Genomic DNA, 16,804 nt, shown 5'->3' on the forward strand with positions numbered 1-16,804 from the left:
GTGTCTCCCCCAATCACACCGGTCTCCTACTCTCCAGTGTGTCTCCCCCAATCACACCGGTCTCCTACTCTCCAGTGTGTCTCCCCCAATCACACCGGTCTCCTACTCTCCAGTGTGTCTCCCCCAATCACACCGGTCTCCTACTCTCCAGTGTGTCTCCCCCAATCACACCGGTCTCCTACTCTCCAGTGTGTCTCCCCCAATCACACCGGTCTCCTACTCTCCAGTGTGTCTCCCCCAATCACACAGGTCTCCTACTCTCCAGTGTGTCTCCCCCCAATCACACAGGTCTCACACTCTCCAGTGTAACTCCCCCAATCACACAGTTCTCCTACTCTCCAATGTAACTCCCCCAATCACACAGTACTCTAAAGGCCCCCATACACTATGCGATTTTGGGACGATTTCATCCGATTTCGGCACTTTGTGCCGATAATCGGATGAAATCGGCCCAAAATCGTAGGTATGTGACATTTGATCCGATCCGATGCGCGGTCCCGTGCGCATCGGACCGGATCAGGGAGGTCGGACGGTCTGTACATACGATCACGTCCGACCTCCCTGTATGCATATGCCTGCCACCTGACAGGCATATGCATACAGACACCGGGGGAGTAGTGGGGGCGGCCAGCGGCAGCGGTGGTGGGGGCGGGCAGCGGCGGTGGGGACGGGCGGCGTGTGCGGTGAGCGCAGTGTACTTACACATAGCAGCAGCGGCGGGGACGGGACGCGCAGTGGCGGCTATTATATTTTTAAAATACTTGTCAAATGACCGGCCGCTCTCTGATTGGCCGGAGAGCTCTCAGCCAATCAGAGAGCGGCCGGTCATTTGACAAGTATTTTAAAAATATAATAGCTGCCACTGCGCGTCCCGTCCCCGCCGCTGCTGCTATGTGTAAGTACACTGCGCTCACCGCAAACGCCGCCCGCTGCCGCTGACCGCCCCCCCCCCCCCCCCCCACCGCCGCTGCCCCCCCCCCCCACCACTGCCGCTGCCCCCCCCCCCCCCCCCCCCCCCCACTACTGCTCACCGCCCTGCAGCTCCCCGGGTTTTTTTTTACATGGTATAAATCGCATGCGATTTATCCCATGTACAAATGGCACATCAAGTGCCAAATTGTATGTGAGCCTCCCGGGGAGCTGCCGGGCGGCTCGCAGGTAAATTGGGTCCGACTTGTCCCTAGGACAAGTCGGCCTAATGTATGGGGGCCTTAAGGCTACATGATAATAGCACATACACATATATCTAAATTAAGAGCCAGATTACCAGGAGTCACCCCTAGACCCTTCTTGTGGCACTACAGGAACCAGCAAGCTCTCTAAATGCAGGTCTACTCAATCAGTGGCTTAGCTAAGTTTTTGGAGCCCCCCTGCCGTTAGGGGGGGCGCCCCCCGCCAAGCACCTGCCGCCCATGCAAACCCCCCCCCCAATCCCCCGCAGCCTTACCTATCGCGCTGGTCCCGGCGGCTCTGTTCTTCTGCTGAGGACCACCATAAAATGGCCGCCCCCATACAGCAGACAGTTTCAGAGAACAGTGTGCTATATGGGGGCGGCCATTTTGTGGTGGTCCTCAGCAGAAGAACGGAGCCACCGGGACCAGCGAGATAGGGAAGTCTGCGGGGGATTGGGGGGGTGTAACTATAGCACCGCAACCCCCGGCGCCCCCACATGCACAGCGCCCTCCCGCGGTGGCGGGGGCTGCGGTGCTATAGTTACGCCGCTGTACTCAATGCTTCTCTGACATAAAGCAAAATTAAAGCTAGTCAATCAAATTAGTGATGTCCCTTGGGTGCTAAAGGGAGGGGGTTATTCAAAGCATGGTGGGTAATTATCTTCTACTGTGTGGTTATATCTTACGGCTAATGCCCCTTGGTGTTTTGTGTCTCTAATGCTGATGCAGACTGTTTTTTTCTAGGGTTGCCTACCTGCCCATATCCATGGGGACACAATGCTCTGCTCCTGTGCTTTCCTGGTAATGTATGATTTCCAGCACCTGTGGTGACACCTTTCTTATCAGTTACCTAGCTCCCCACAGGTGCTGGCAATCATACATTATCCATACCTCCCAGCATGCCCCTCTCCAGGAGGACACAATGCTCTGCTCCTGTGCTTTCCTGGTAATGTATGATTGCCAGCACCTGTGGTGACACGTTTCTTATCAGTTACCTAGCTCCTCACAGGTGCTGGCAATCCTACATTATCCATACCTCCCAGCATGCCCCTCTCCAGGAGGACACAATGCTCTGTTCCTGGACTTCCCTGGTAATGTATGATTGCCAGCACCTGTGGTGACACCTTTCTTATCAGTTACCTAGTTCCCACAGGTGCTGGCAATCATACATTATACATACCTCCCAGCATGCCCCTCTCCAGGAGGACACAATGCTCTGTTCCTGGGCTTCCCTGGTAATGTATGATTGCCAGCACCTGTGGTGACACCTTTCTTATCAGTTACCTAGCTCCCCACAGGTGCTGGCAATCCTACATTATCCATACCTCCCAGCATGCCCCTCTCCAGGAGGACACAATGCTCTGTTCCTGGGCTTCCCTGGTAATGTATGATTGCCAGCACCAGTGGTGACACCTTTTTTATCAGTTACCTAGCTCCCCACAGGTGCTGGCAATCATACATTATCCATACCTCCCAGCATGCCCCTCTCCAGGAGGACACAATGCCCTGTTCCTGGGCTTCCCTGGTAATGTATGATTGCCAGCACCTGTGGTGACACCTTTCTTATCAGTTACCTAGCTCCCCACAGGTGCTGGCAATCTTACATTACCAGGGAAGTCCAGAAGCAGAGCATGTTCTCCCCTTAGGTAACAGCCTGTCCCTGCGGTGTGTTCAGCGTGAAGGCGGGGCTCCTGTACATGCGCGGTCCCGCTGACCATGCACACCTGGAGGTCATTGCTGGCTAATTATCCAAAGTAGTCAGATAGCGGTCCCTACTGGGACCAATCTCCTGTGCCCATACACGGTACAGTGGTGCTGTGCGATGCACGCTCACACGGGCATCCCATCGCACAGCTCATAAAGCCTGTGCAGCCGATGCTTTTTGAACTAGATCTCGATCGCATTGCATAAAAATCGCATGCAATGTGATGCAATCGAGTTCAAAACGCACAGTGTATGGGCACCTTCAATGTTTGGTAAATATGGCAGCGTTGCATTCTCCGCAGAAACCGATGGGGATTGCGGCTGCAGTCGGGCAGGGAGGGCTGCAGACCCTCAGTAATACAATTGTGTGATACTAAGCAGCAGCAGCACAGAGCAGCCGGCAGTGTGATTGTGTAACAGGGACAGTGGTGTATAGAGGGCAGGGTGGGGGTGGGGTGATTCCTGAGTTACCCTCCTACTTCCCTGTGTCAGCAACTCTGGCCCAGAGGAGTCCATGCTGGATGATGGGACACAGGCTCCAGCCATAAGAAGCATGACAGAGGACCCCCAGAAGTAAGAGGTGACAGAGGACCCCCAGAAGTAAGAGGTGACAGAGGACCCCCAGAAGTAAGAGGTGACAGAGGACCCCCAGAAGTAAGAGGTGACAGAGGACCCCCAGAAGTAAGAGGTGACAGAGGACCCCCAGAAGTAAGAGGTGACAGAGGACCCCCAGAAGTAAGAGGTGACAGAGGACCCCCAGAAGTAAGAGGTGACAGGGACCCTCAGAAGTAAGAGGTGACAGATGACCCCCAGAAGTAAGAGGTGACAGGGGACCCCCAGAAGTAAGAGGTGACAGGGGACCCCCAGAAGTAAGAGGTGACAGGGGACCCCCAGAAGTAAGAGGTGACAGGGGGACCCCCAGAAGTAAGAGGTGACAGGGGACCCCCAGAAGTAAGAGGTGACAGGGGACCCCCAGAAGTAAGAGGTGACAGAGGACCCCCAGAAGTAAGAGGTGACAGAGGATCCCCAGAAGTAAGAGGTGACAGAGGACCCCCAGAAGTAAGAGGTGACAGAGGACCCCCAGAAGTAAGAGGTGACAGAGGACCCCCAGAAGTAAGAGGTGACAGAGGATCCCCAGAAGTAAGAGGTGACAGAGGATCCCCAGAAGTAAGAGGTGACAGATGACCCCCAGAAGTAAGAGGTGACAGAGGACCCCCAGAAGTAAGAGGTGACAGATGACCCCCAGAAGTAAGAGGTGACAGATGACCCCCAGAAGAAAGAGGTGACAGATGACCCCCAGAAGTAAGAGGTGACAGATGACCCCCAGAAGTAAGAGGTGACAGAGGACCCCCAGAAGTAAGAGGTGACAGAGGACCCCCAGAAGTAAGAGGTGACAGAGGACCCCCAGAAGTAAGAGGTGACAGATGACCCCCAGAAGTAAGAGGTGACAGAGGGCCCCCAGAAGTAAGAGGTGACAGAGGGCCCCCAGAAGTAAGAGGTGACAGAGGGCCCCCAGAAGTAAGAGGTGACAGAGGGCCCCCAGAAGTAAGAGGTGACAGAGGGCCCCCAGAAGTAAGAGGTGACAGATGACCCCCAGAAGTAAGAGGTGACAGAGGGCCCCCAGAAGTAAGAGGTGACAGAGGGCCCCCAGAAGTAAGAGGTGACAGAGGGCCCTCAGAAGTAAGAGGTGACAGAGGGCCCCCAGAAGTAAGAGGTGACAGAGGGCCCCCAGAAGTAAGAGGTGACAGAGGGCCCCCAGAAGTAAGAGTTGACATGAGGACCCCCAGAAGTAAGAGTTGACATGAGGACCCCCAGAAGTAAGAGGTGACAGAGGATCCCCAGAAGTAAGAGGTGACAGAGGGCCCCCAGAAGTAAGAGGTGACAGAGGGCCCTCAGAAGTAAGAGGTGACAGAGGGCCCCCAGAAGTAAGAGGTGACAGAGGGCCCCCAGAAGTAAGAGTTGACATGAGGACCCCCAGAAGTAAGAGTTGACATGAGGACCCCCAGAAGTAAGAGTTGACATGAGGACCCCCAGAAGTAAGAGGTGACAGAGGGCCCCCAGAAGTAAGAGGTGACAGAGGGCCCCCAGAAGTAAGAGGTGACAGAGGGCCCCCAGAAGTAAGAGTTGACATGAGGACCCCCAGAAGTAAGAGTTGACATGAGGACCCCCAGAAGTAAGAGGTGACAGAGGATCCCCAGAAGTAAGAGTTGACATGAGGACCCCCCAGAAGTAATTGACATGAGGACCCCCAGAAGTAAGAGGTTACAGGGTCCCCCCGGTAGGCAGGATACACCATAGTACATACACTATACCGGCCCTATAGACTCACAGGCCCTATAGATTGTCAGCTCTGCAGGTCAGGTCCATGTGTGCTGACATTCTCATGTATGTCCTATGTGACTAGAATGCTGTGATTGGATGGACGTAGGGATTGTTATGGGTGGTACTACTGTCCCTGTGACAGGATGTAATGCCTGTTATTTATATATAGCGCACACATATACCGCAGCGCTGTACAGAGAATGTCACCATGGTGGGGCATACACACACACACTACTACGCCAACCATGCTGCTATGTACGGTGATGTCTCTGTGCTGTACAAGGTAGTGTTTCCCTGCGTACTGCTGCCTTTATCAGCAATGGCGGACTTCCTGCTGGGTGCTGTATGCTGGAATCGCACAGCGTAACAATGACAGTGTAGCTCGGCGCGCAGCCAACGGCGCCAACCCAAGGAAAGGGCCTGCCAGCTCTGATATTCTCTACTGCACCAATCTGAGTGCAGCATTCTCTTCCTGCTTCCCAGCCTGCAGCCAGACCATGAACGTCGGTCAGCATGCTGATTGGTGGATGGCTGGAGCTATCCACCAATCAGTGCTGACAAACATTCACTGTACAGTGTCAGGTGGAGGGATGGTGCAGGACCACAGGAGGGGTGTGTTGCATTGTTTCCTGTGAATGGGTGTGGAGGTGCCCCAGATACATTGCTTCTCCTGGCTGCTGTCTCACACAGGAAGCCTCTCTCTTCCCTGCAGTCTCTATAACACTTTCCTGTGGTCTCCTCTCCAGGTCGGGGCAGGGGGACGCTGACATGTCCCTCATTTGCCTGTCAGACTATGAAGCCTACGCTAAAGATCACTTACCTAAAGCGACCTGGGAATACTACGCCGCAGGAGCTGACGATTGCTGCACTCGGGATGATAACTTACTGGCCTTCAAACGGTAATTACACAGAATTAGGGTCTGACTCCTCCTCTTACACACAACATGCTCTGTGCAGTACAGCGGGTATCAGGGCACCAAGTTACACATGTCCCAACTTTTCATGCTGCTGTGGGCTGTCGCCCCTTCCTCCTCCTTCTGGGCTGTCTCCCCTTCCTCCTCCTGCTGGGCTGTCTCCCCTTCCTCCTCCTGCTGGGCTGTCTCCCCTTCCTCCTCCCTCTGGGCTGTCTCCCCTTCCTCCTCCCGCTGGGCTGTCTCCCCTTCCTCCTCTTTCTGGGCTGTCTCCCCTTCCTCCTCCCGCTGGGCTGTCTCCCCTTCCTCCTCCCTCTGGGCTGTCTCCCCTTCCTCCTCCCGCTGGGCTGTCTCCCCTTCCTCCTCCCGCTGGGCTGTCTCCCCTTCCTCCTCCCGCTGGGCTGTCGCCCCTTCCTCCTCCCGCTGGGCTGTCGCCCCTTCCTCCTCCTTCTGGGCTGTCTCCCCTTCCTCCTCCTGCTGGGCTGTCTCCCCTTCCTCCTCCTGCTGGGCTGTCTCCCCTTCCTCCTCCCGCTGGGCTGTCTCCCCATCCTCCTCCCCGCTGGGCTGTCTCCCCATCCTCCTCCCGCTGGGCTGTCTCCTCATCCTCCTCCCGCTGGGCTGTCTCCCCTTCCTTCTCCCGCTGGGCTGTCTCCCCATCCTCCTCCCGCTGGGCTGTCTCCCCATCCTCCTCCCGCTATGCTGTCTCCCCATCCTCCTCCCGCTATGCTGTGTCCCCATCCTCCTCCCGCTGGGCTGTCTCCCCTTCCTCCTCCCGCTGGGCGGTCTCCCCTTCCTCCTCCCGCTGGGCGGTCTCCCCATCCTCCTCCCGCTGGGCGGTCTCCCCATCCTCCTCCCGCTGGGGCTGTCTCCCCTTCCTCCTCCCGCTGGGCTGTCTCCCCATCCTCCTCCCCGCTGGGCTGTCTCCCCTTCCTCCTGCTGCTGGGCTGTCTCCCCTTCCTCCTCCTGCTGGGTTGTCTCCCCTTCCTCCTCCTGCTCGGTTGTCTCACCATCCTCCTGCTGCTGGGTTGTCTCCCCATCCTCCTGCTGCTGGGTTGTCTCCCCTTCCTCTCGGGCGGTCCTCTGTTCTCTCTAAGCACACCACATTTTGTAGCTATTAGGGTAATGTTTGTACACTGTAACTTGTAGTATACTGTGTGTATTTTATTGCAACAAATATCTGCAGGATTCGGCTGCGGCCACGGATGCTGCGAGATGTGTCGGTGACAGATACTAAGACCGCGGTTTTAGGTACAGAGATCAGTGTTCCAATCGGGATAGCGCCCACAGCCTTCCACTGCTTGGCATGGCCGGATGGGGAGATGAGCACTGCCAGAGGTAATAGAGCCAATCATCCCAACTGTACTCGGAGAAACTTCTAGACCTAGGGACCAGGAATCTGTCATTGCCTGCGTGGCCTGGGGTCTGGGGCCCTCTGAGTAGGCCGGGGTATGCCGGACACGGAGTCTGTGTATGCTGGGCATGGAGGCTATTTATGCCGTAGGTGGGGGCTGTATATGCTGGGCACAGGGCTGTGTATGCCGAGCATAGGACTGTGATTATTGTGTCATTTTATTCCGCTGCCCCCCCAGCGGCGATCCCGGCCCCCCAGGCATGTCTTCCCAGTGGTAATGCTATGGTTGCGCAGGCGCGTCTGTTTCTGCGCAGCCCAGGTGCGTGAACCTGCCGCCACAGAAAAAAGAGAGAGTTTGGTCAGTCGCACTGAAATAAATGTTTATCGTGTGTGGAGTGGACCCTCTTTTTCTTATTAGTCTCAGTTAATATAAGGTATGAGGATGTGCTACCAAAGACACTGTGTAACTAGCAGTATGGGGGGACAGAAAAGAGTGTCATGTGCTGGTGCACCTAAAGAATTAGAACTAATAAAACATAATCTTTAATTAATTCATTTTTTAAAAATAGCTGCGAAATAAAACCACACATACATACATATAACAACAACATGAAGTTTTTTTTAAAAAGGGAAACACACCTAGTGGGACCCACTTTTTATCGCTATTGTCAGTATTGGCTGGGTGTAGCGCTACACACTGTGGGCCTTATTCTGGTTGGAGCGGCCGGGCCGTACGCGCACGTCCCGGGGTTTTTAATGGTCTGCGCATGCGTACATTCGCTAATGCGCAGGCGCGAACACTCCATAACGCTTACGGACAGGTCTCTACGTGCGAAAAAACCTGTACGCGAGTGTACGGGCATTGGGGGCGGCATAGGGGCGTGATGAGGGGAGCGGCCGAAATAATGAGGGAAAATGGGCGTAAATATGGGCGTACACGGGGGTGTGCACCAAAAATGAGCGGTGCTACTACCGCACGATCGACTAAAGCACCGTTCATTTCGGACACAAAAACAGGCGGCCGCCAACCGCCATCTCAAACCACCCCTACAGATACCGCATGCCAGCGTGCGCCTGGGTTAGCTAATTTACGCTGCTTACTACCAAACACATACACCTGAATGTAATAAGCAATGCTGCAGTCTATTAAGTCCAAACCATGATTTCACTGCCTGCAAGCCACACATACAGCACGCAAACACATTGGAAGCTTATCTTTCTATACTTCTCTACATTTAAAGGTTTGTTTAATTTAAGGTAAGAATCTTTGTAAGACCTGCTTATATATGCTAAGGTAGGTATTTGTTAAACAGTTATACACATTCACTACGTGCTTTCATAGACTTTACACAGTAGCACACTCAATCGACACAAGTCGACATGTGTCAACGTGTTCACTCTAATACAAACATAGGTTTTGTATTTATGATACAATAACATAAACCACATCTAACACCTACAAAGGATGTTTCAGCAATGTTTTAATCCCATGGCCACTATTTTGCACATTAATTAATTCAATCAATTAATTAATTTTCATAATTATAGTTGAAAGGGAAGATATGCTGGTCCATATATGTGAAGGGTATGTCAGCGTACACGGACGTACGCTCACTCTCACGAGCGGTGCCATAAGCTGACTTTTCTATTGAAAACAATAGGGACCCGTCCGTGCAAGCTGGCGTACGCTCAGATAGCCGCAAGAAGTCGGTGGGAAGACGGACGAAAGACGTCCGCGTACGTTGCCGTACGCTCAGTTGTACGCCAGTTGTCGGAGTGTAAGGGCTGGGCCGGCCGCGTACGTTGCCGTACGCTCAGTTGTACGCCACTCCCCTTCTACGTTGTTACTGCCCGTACGTAAGCGGCTGATTTGTGGGTGGACTTAACCCCAACGGCCGCGTACGGCTAGCGTACGTTAATAGCGAACGTACGCACGTTTGGCCGCTACGATCAGAATAACCTCCTGAGTGTTTAATGGAATTGGACCAATCCTACAATTCACAGGATTTTATCCCTGTTGTTACAGCTGAGAAGATTCTCAGTTTATATACACCTAATTGTGAATAAGCGGAGCATGAGTAGCCAGCGGGCTTTCACCCGTTGCGACAGGCAGGCACGGGTATAATTCCAGTCACAGTGTAACTGCTAGTTCAGTATATGCTTTTTAATGAGGTGTGCGCAATGCTACTTCCTCATCAGCCTGGTATGCAGTTAAATTAATACAGTGCTACGATCCCAGATTAGTGTGTGAATACACTAAGGTGCGGTTGGTATGAAGCATACGTAGCTAGTAGCTATTAGCCGCAGTGTCAGGTTGCACCTAAGAATGGGTATAATTCCCGTCTCAGTGCACCCGCTCGCTATGGACGCCATTGGCTGCTCCTGCTGTGTACCTGTCAGCTCAATGACGAGGTGTGCAGAATGCTACTGCCTCGTTGGCTGGGGTATGCAGGGAGAATCTGAGGACGTGAACCTGGCGCCAGGTAACACGTAGCTCAGTCCGGGTCTCCGTGTCCTACGGGACTCGTGTTAGCGCTACCAATTCACAATTCAACAAAATACATTTGTATGTGGGGAAGGAATAGTGGGATATTAGACACACACTAGGTGTGTAGATGGTCTGCGTACGCTTCGCACACAGCTTCCTTAGGACCAGGTCCTAAGGAAGCTGTGTGCGAAGCGTACGCAGACCATCTACACACCTAGTGTGTGTCTAATATCCCACTATCCCTTCCCCACATACAAATGTATTTTGTTGCACCAGGTCCTAAGAACGGGTATAATTCCCGGTCTCAGTGCACCCGCTCGCTATGGACCGCCATTGGCTGCTCCTGCTGTGTACCTGTCAGATGTATTTTGTTGAATTGTGAATTGGTAGCGCTAACACGAGTCCCGTAGGACACGGAGACCCGGACTGAGCTACGTGTTACCTGGCGCCAGGTTCACGTCCTCAGATTCTCCCTGCATAACCCCAGCCAACTAGGCAGTAGCATTCTGCACACCTCGTCATGAGCTGACAGGTACACAGCAGGAGCAGCCAATGGCGTCCATAGCGAGCGGGTGCACTGAGACGGGAATTATACCCGTTCTTAGGTGCAACCTGACACTGCGGCTAATAGCTACTAGCTACGTATGCTTCATACCAACCGCACCTTAGTGTATTCACACACTAATCTGGGATCGTAGCACTGTATTAATTTAACTCTATACCAGGCTGATGAGGAAGTAGCATTGCGCACACCTCATTAAAAAGCATATACTGAACTAGCAGTTACACTGTGACGGGAATTATACCCGCGCCTGCCTGTCGCAACGGGTGAAAGCCCGCTGGCGACCCATGCTCCGCTTATTCACAATTAGGTGTATTTAAACGGAGAATCTTCTCAGCTGTAACAACAGGGATAAAATCCTGTGAATTGTAGGATTGGTCCAATTCCATTAAACACTCAGTGTGTAGCGCTACACCCATCCAATACTGACAATAGGGATACCAAGTGGGTCCCACTAGGTGTGTTTCCCTTTTTTTTTTAAACTTCATGTTGTTGTTATATGTATGTATGTGTGGTTTTATTTCGCAGCTATTTTTAAAAATAAATTCATTAAAGATTATGTTTTATTAGTTCTAATTATTTAGGTGCACCAGCACATGACACTCTATTCTGTCCCCCCATACTGAACCTGCCGCCATTTGTGTGTTTCAGCGGCGGAGGCTATGGATGTCTGTTATGTGGCCAGCACCTACTCCACCTGTTCTGTGGAGGAGATTGTGACCGCTGCCCCCACCGGTTTCCGATGGTTCCAGTTGTACGTCTACCGCGACCGCAAGCTGTCGGAGCAGCTGGTGCATCGGGTGGAGGCACTGGGCTTCAAGGCGTTGGTTCTGACCGTGGACGTTTCCCTACACCGGCAAGCGCAGGAGCGACATCCGCAATAACTTCCGCCTCCCGCCGCACCTCAAGGTCAAAAACTTTGAGGGGGTATTTGAGGTAAAGTCCGTTGTGTATATGTTTGTCTCTTATACCAGAACGCGTCACTAATTCCCTGTACATCGCATTATCCCCTCAGGGATCATCTGTATATTCTCAGATTGAAAGGCCTATTTTATCATTGGTTTTAGGGACCCATTTACTAAGTATTTGCGGCTAATTCCCCAAAAACACCCATTTTCAGGACTTAACTGCAAATATTACGTACCCCTCCGATCCCGACCGCACCACCGCCAGCCGCATCTCCCAAAGGTTTCTATGGGGGATATGAGTCAGCATTAGGGTTACCACCTCATCCCTTTAATTCCGGACACATTAATTACACAGGTTCTGTGGCTGACTTCAAGACTCCATTTCAGCTGTTTTTTTTTTAATCAGCCACAGAACCTGTGTAATTAATATGTGTCCGGAATTAAAGGGATGAGGTGGTCACCCTAGTCAGCATGGCATCGGGTCCTGGGATTACCGCCATTCTGAGCCTATGGGCTATCGTCATGGATCAGCACTAACCGCATGTGGGCAGACCCCGGGCACCCGGCAAAGCAGATCACAGGGTCGGGTTCCTTTTGCCCCTGTCCCTGCATCAGGACAGACCTACATCCCCCCAATAAGATTGCATATTGCAGTGTGATCCTGGTGGCGGCAGTGTGATCCCGGCGGGGCAGTGTGATCCCGGGACGGCAGATCCCGGATGGTAAACCAGCCCTATATGGGCGGTGTCAGGTCCTTATCACAGCGTGGCCCTACAGCGTGGCCCGTGTACTTCCGCACAGTACGCTATATGGGCGGTGTCAGGTTCCTTATCACAGCGTGGCCCCTACAGCGTGGCCCGTGTACTTCCGCACAGTATGCTATATGGGCGGTGTCAGGTTCCTTATCACAGCGTGGCCCCTACAGCGTGGCCCGGGTACTTCCGCACAGTACGCTATATTGGCGGTGTCAGGTTCCTTATCGCAGTCCGATACGTTCTCCGAGTCCTCCCCACCAATCACAGCCTTCTTGTTTCCTGGCGCTACAGGACCATTGTGGCCCCGATAACTATGGGGTCCCAGCGAACACCCTGGATGCCTCCATCAGCTGGAAGGACATTTATTGGCTAAGGAGCCTGACCCGCCTGCCAATCATCATCAAGGGAATACTGACGAAGGAGGATGCAGAGCTGGCGGTGGAACATGGCGTGCAGGGGATCATTGTGTCCAACCACGGGGGCCGCCAGCTGGACGGGGAGCTGGCCACGGTATGTATAAACTGCAGAGTGACACGTCCTAAACCCACGGTACGTATGCTCTGCAGAGTGACACGTCCTGAACCCACGGTACGTATGCTCTGCAGAGTGACACGTCCTGAACCCACGGTATGTATGCTCTGCAGAGTGACACGTCCTGAACCCACGGTATGTATGCTCTGCAGAGTGACACGTCCTGAGCCAACGGTATGTATGCTCTGCAGAGTGACACGTCCTGAACCCACGTAATGTATGCTCTGCAGAGTGACACGTCCTGATCCCACAGTATGTATGCTCAGCAGAGTGACACGTCCTGATCCCACAGTATGTATGCTCAGCAGAGTGACACGTCCTGAACCCACTGTATGTATGCTCTGCAGAGTGACGCGTCCTGAACCCACGGTATGAATGCTCTGCAGAGTGACATGTCCTGAGCCCACGGTATGTATGCTCTGCAGAGTGACACGTCCTGAACCCACGGTATGTATGCTCTGCAGAGTGACACGTCCTGAACCCACGGTATGTATGCTCTGCAGAGTGACACGCCCTGAACCCACGGTATGTATGCTCTGCAGATTGACACGTCCTGAACCCACGGTATGTATGCTCTGCAGAGTGACACGTCCTGAACCCACAGTATGTATGCTCTGCAGAGTGACACGCCCTGAACCCACGGTATGTATGCTCAGCAGAGTGACACGTCCTGAACCCACAGTATGTATGCTCTGCTGAGTGACACGTCCTGAACCCACGGTATGTATGCTCTGCAGAGTGACACGTCCTGAGCCCACGGTATGTATGCTCTGCAGAGTGACACGTCCTGAACCCACGGTATGTATGTTCTGCAGAGTGACATGCCCTGAACCCACGGTATGTATGCTCTGCAGATTGACACGTCCTGAACCCACGGTATGTATGCTCTGCAGAGTGACACGTCCTGAATCCATGGTATGTATGCTCTGCTGAGTGACACGTCCTGAATCCATGGTATTTATGCTCTGCAGATTGACACGTCCTGAACCCACGGTATGTATGCTCTGCAGAGTGACACGTCCTGAACCCACGGTACGTATGCTCTGCAGAGTGACACGTCCTGAACCCTCTCTGATCCTACTAAGCACTTGTGTCCACAGATTGACGCCCTGTCTGAGATTGTGGACGCCGTCCAGGGCCGGATAGAGGTCTATATAGACGGAGGGATCCGCACAGGGAGCGATGTCCTGAAGGCCTTGGCTCTGGGAGCAAAGTGCGTGTTTATTGGACGACCCATCGTCTGGGGTCTGGCATACAAGGTACGTAGATGATGTGTCGCATGAGATGGGAATGCCCTCTGGGGTAGACGGCCCTCGCATTTACCCCACCCGCTTCTGGCCATAGCACCCATAGGAGCTACCCCTGTCAGTGGTCGGTGTGTAACACAAGGGCTGGTGCGTGGGCCTGCTATCACCGCCGGTAACAGGGTGTCCAATCGCTAACACCTTATTTTGGCTTTTGTCAGGGAGAAGAGGGGGTGCGGGGGGTCCTTCAGATCCTGACTGATGAATTCCCGTCTGTCCATGGCACTGTCAGGTAAGACACTGGCACAGACCCAGTAGGCACCAATGGGCTCAGGTGTGTGTGTGTGTGTCCCGCGCGCTTCCCCGACCAGTGGTGGTGCTGGGCACAACCAATCTGTATGAAGCTCAGAGCTGGCACTGCTGACGGAGAAATGCCATAACTGTAGAAATATTCTGCAGGATAGACAGACACCAACATCTCATACAGACCACTGGCACCCAGCTGACCCAGCACTTGCTCCAGATGAGGGAGAAGATTTTGGGGTGCCAGGTGGGGTGTCCACATAAAACCTGATTCCAGACCAGTCTGGCTCTGAGTGCTCCGTCCTCCATACCCGTTCCCTGCCCTCGCGGATCCTGGGGTGATGCCAGGCGCATTAGCTACAGGAGACGGACCAGGGTATGATATTCCCACCTCCTCCTGCAGCCGTATACTGAAGTCATTCGGATTTGGCTGCCGAATTACCGGCGATGCTACCCTGTGTAAAAGATTGGGGAAATCATTAAAAACAGCATGGGGTCCTGGTTGCAGAAATACAGGCGGGGGGTGGGGGGATGGCTGGGTTCCTACTGTATTTCTATAACCAGCACCAGGCTCGTGGCCTGGTTCTAGTTCCCAAAATACAGGGAACAAAAGAATTAGGGATCCCCCGTATTTCAGCAACCAGCAATGGGCTCAAACAGCCAGCAGGCTAATGCCACAGCCGGGGGAGACTTTTGAGACAAGTTCCCCCGGTCAGAACATGATTACCCTGGCCGGCCAGGGCCAGCCACCCCTGCGCTGTGGGGGGATGTAGTATTGCGTTCTGTTGTTGAGCTGCAAGTCCTATCAGGCCTCCCCCGCCTGCAGGGACTTGGAGAACCACAAATCCCAGCATGCGGGGCATTAATGGGCCCATTGGTACTTGTAGTTCCACAACAGGACAAATAAAGAAAACAAACACTAATAAAGTACAACTTTAATACATACTACACACAAACACACACACAACTGTAGGGTCAGCCGTAGGACCATCCCCTTCTCCAGTAGAATACATAGGGATATGTGTGAAAAGAGATGATACTCGCCATCCCTCCGGCGTAGATCGCGTCCTCTTCAGTCCATCCACGAAAAAAAATAAACCGAGTATCCCGTATCCAGCAAACTGAGGAGCTGCAAGTGTGTTGACACTTGCAGCTCCTCCCCTAGAATGATGTCAGTCAATCAGGAGCGGGCTCAGGGGAGCTCTGCGGGTGATTGGCTGTGTGCGGCTCCATTGATGCCAATGTTATAAGTTTAACATGGGCGTCTATGTGCGGTTCTCGCCATAGACGCCCATGTTATGGTTGTAGCACAGATTTGCCGGGCACATTGTACTGTAGTGCGGGGTAACGTGCGTTCTGGCCAGAAAACAAGCAGGTATCCCGTCACTGCGCTGGGTCTCCTCATTTCCGCTTTTCCCCTTGTTCGCAGGCTGCCGGAACGTGTCTGAGATCAACCGGAACCTCATCCAGCTCTCTAAGCTGTAGGACAGGCGCAGAACTCGCTGTGCGGGAGCTGAGACCACAAGTTCTGCCCCAACCAACCCACCCCCCCAATGGCTGAACAGACATACCCTGCTGTGGGGCAGGAATGGGCAATAATGTGTGTGAGAATTTACATTTGTCTGTGGGATTAATTATTACGGAGCCCCCTATTACTGCGCCAGTGACTGAGAGGTTATTACAGCACCAAGACCCCCCAAGTGCCTTATTACAGCACCAAGACCCCCAAAGTGCCTCGTTACAGCACCAAGACCCCCCAAGTGCCTCGTTACAGCACCAAGACCCCCCAAGTGCCTTATTACAGCACCAAGACCCCCCAAGTGCCTTATTACAGCACCAAGACCCTCCAAGTGCCTTATTACAGCACCAAGACCCTCCAAGTGCCTTATTACAGCACCAAGACCCCCCAAGTGCCTTATTACAGCACCAAGACCCCCCAAGTGCCTTATTACAGCACCAAGACCCTCCAAGTGCCTTATTACAGCACCAAGACCCTCCAAGTGCCTTATTACAGCACCAAGACCCCCCAAGTGCCTTATTACAGCACCAAGACCCCCCCAAGTGCCTTATTACAGCACCAAGACCCTCCAAGTGCCTTATTACAGCACCAAGACCCCCAAAGTGCCTTATTACAGCACCAAGACCCACCAAGTGCCTTATTACAGCACCAAGACCCCCCAAGTGCCTTATAACAGCACCAAGACCCCCCAAGTGCCTTATAACAGCACCAAGACCCCCCAAGTGCCTTATTACAGCACCAAGACCCCCAAGTGCCTTATAACAGCACCAAACACCTCCCAAGTGCCTTATAACAGCACCAAACACCCCCCCAAAAGTGCCTTATTACAGCACCAATAACCCCCCCCCCCCCCGAGCGCCTTATTACAGAGTATAGAAGGGAAGTGATGATAATGGTGTGGTTTAATTTATTATAAATCACTTTTTAATTTCCTGCTGTAAAATCTATTTATTTGCCTGATGATAGTCGTCATTTCCATAAAATGTATATATATAATGGGTAGCTCCGCGCCCGCTGTCTCACCCCACCCAGGC

At 53.2% G+C, this 16,804-nt stretch overlaps 1 protein-coding gene across 1 annotated transcript; it reads left to right on the forward strand.

The window, feature by feature from the left end:
* The first annotated feature begins 3,370 nt into the window (after positions 1 to 3,370).
* LOC146059337 (2-Hydroxyacid oxidase 2-like) lies at positions 3,371 to 16,303 on the forward strand. Its single transcript, XM_083171482.1, is given in 10 exon segments — positions 3,371 to 3,449; positions 5,945 to 6,097; positions 7,293 to 7,444; positions 11,162 to 11,355; positions 11,357 to 11,446; positions 12,465 to 12,683; positions 13,805 to 13,963; positions 14,170 to 14,217; positions 14,219 to 14,240; positions 15,681 to 16,303. Coding segments are annotated over 10 exon segments (1,152 nt in total). The 5' UTR covers positions 3,371 to 3,390; the 3' UTR covers positions 15,737 to 16,303.
* Positions 16,304 to 16,804: the final 501 nt, after the last annotated feature.

Source organism: Crinia signifera, chromosome 2 (genome assembly GCF_055691185.1).
Source record: "Crinia signifera chromosome 2, ASM5569118v1, whole genome shotgun sequence".
In the NCBI taxonomy this organism is placed as follows: Eukaryota; Metazoa; Chordata; class Amphibia; order Anura; family Myobatrachidae; genus Crinia; species Crinia signifera.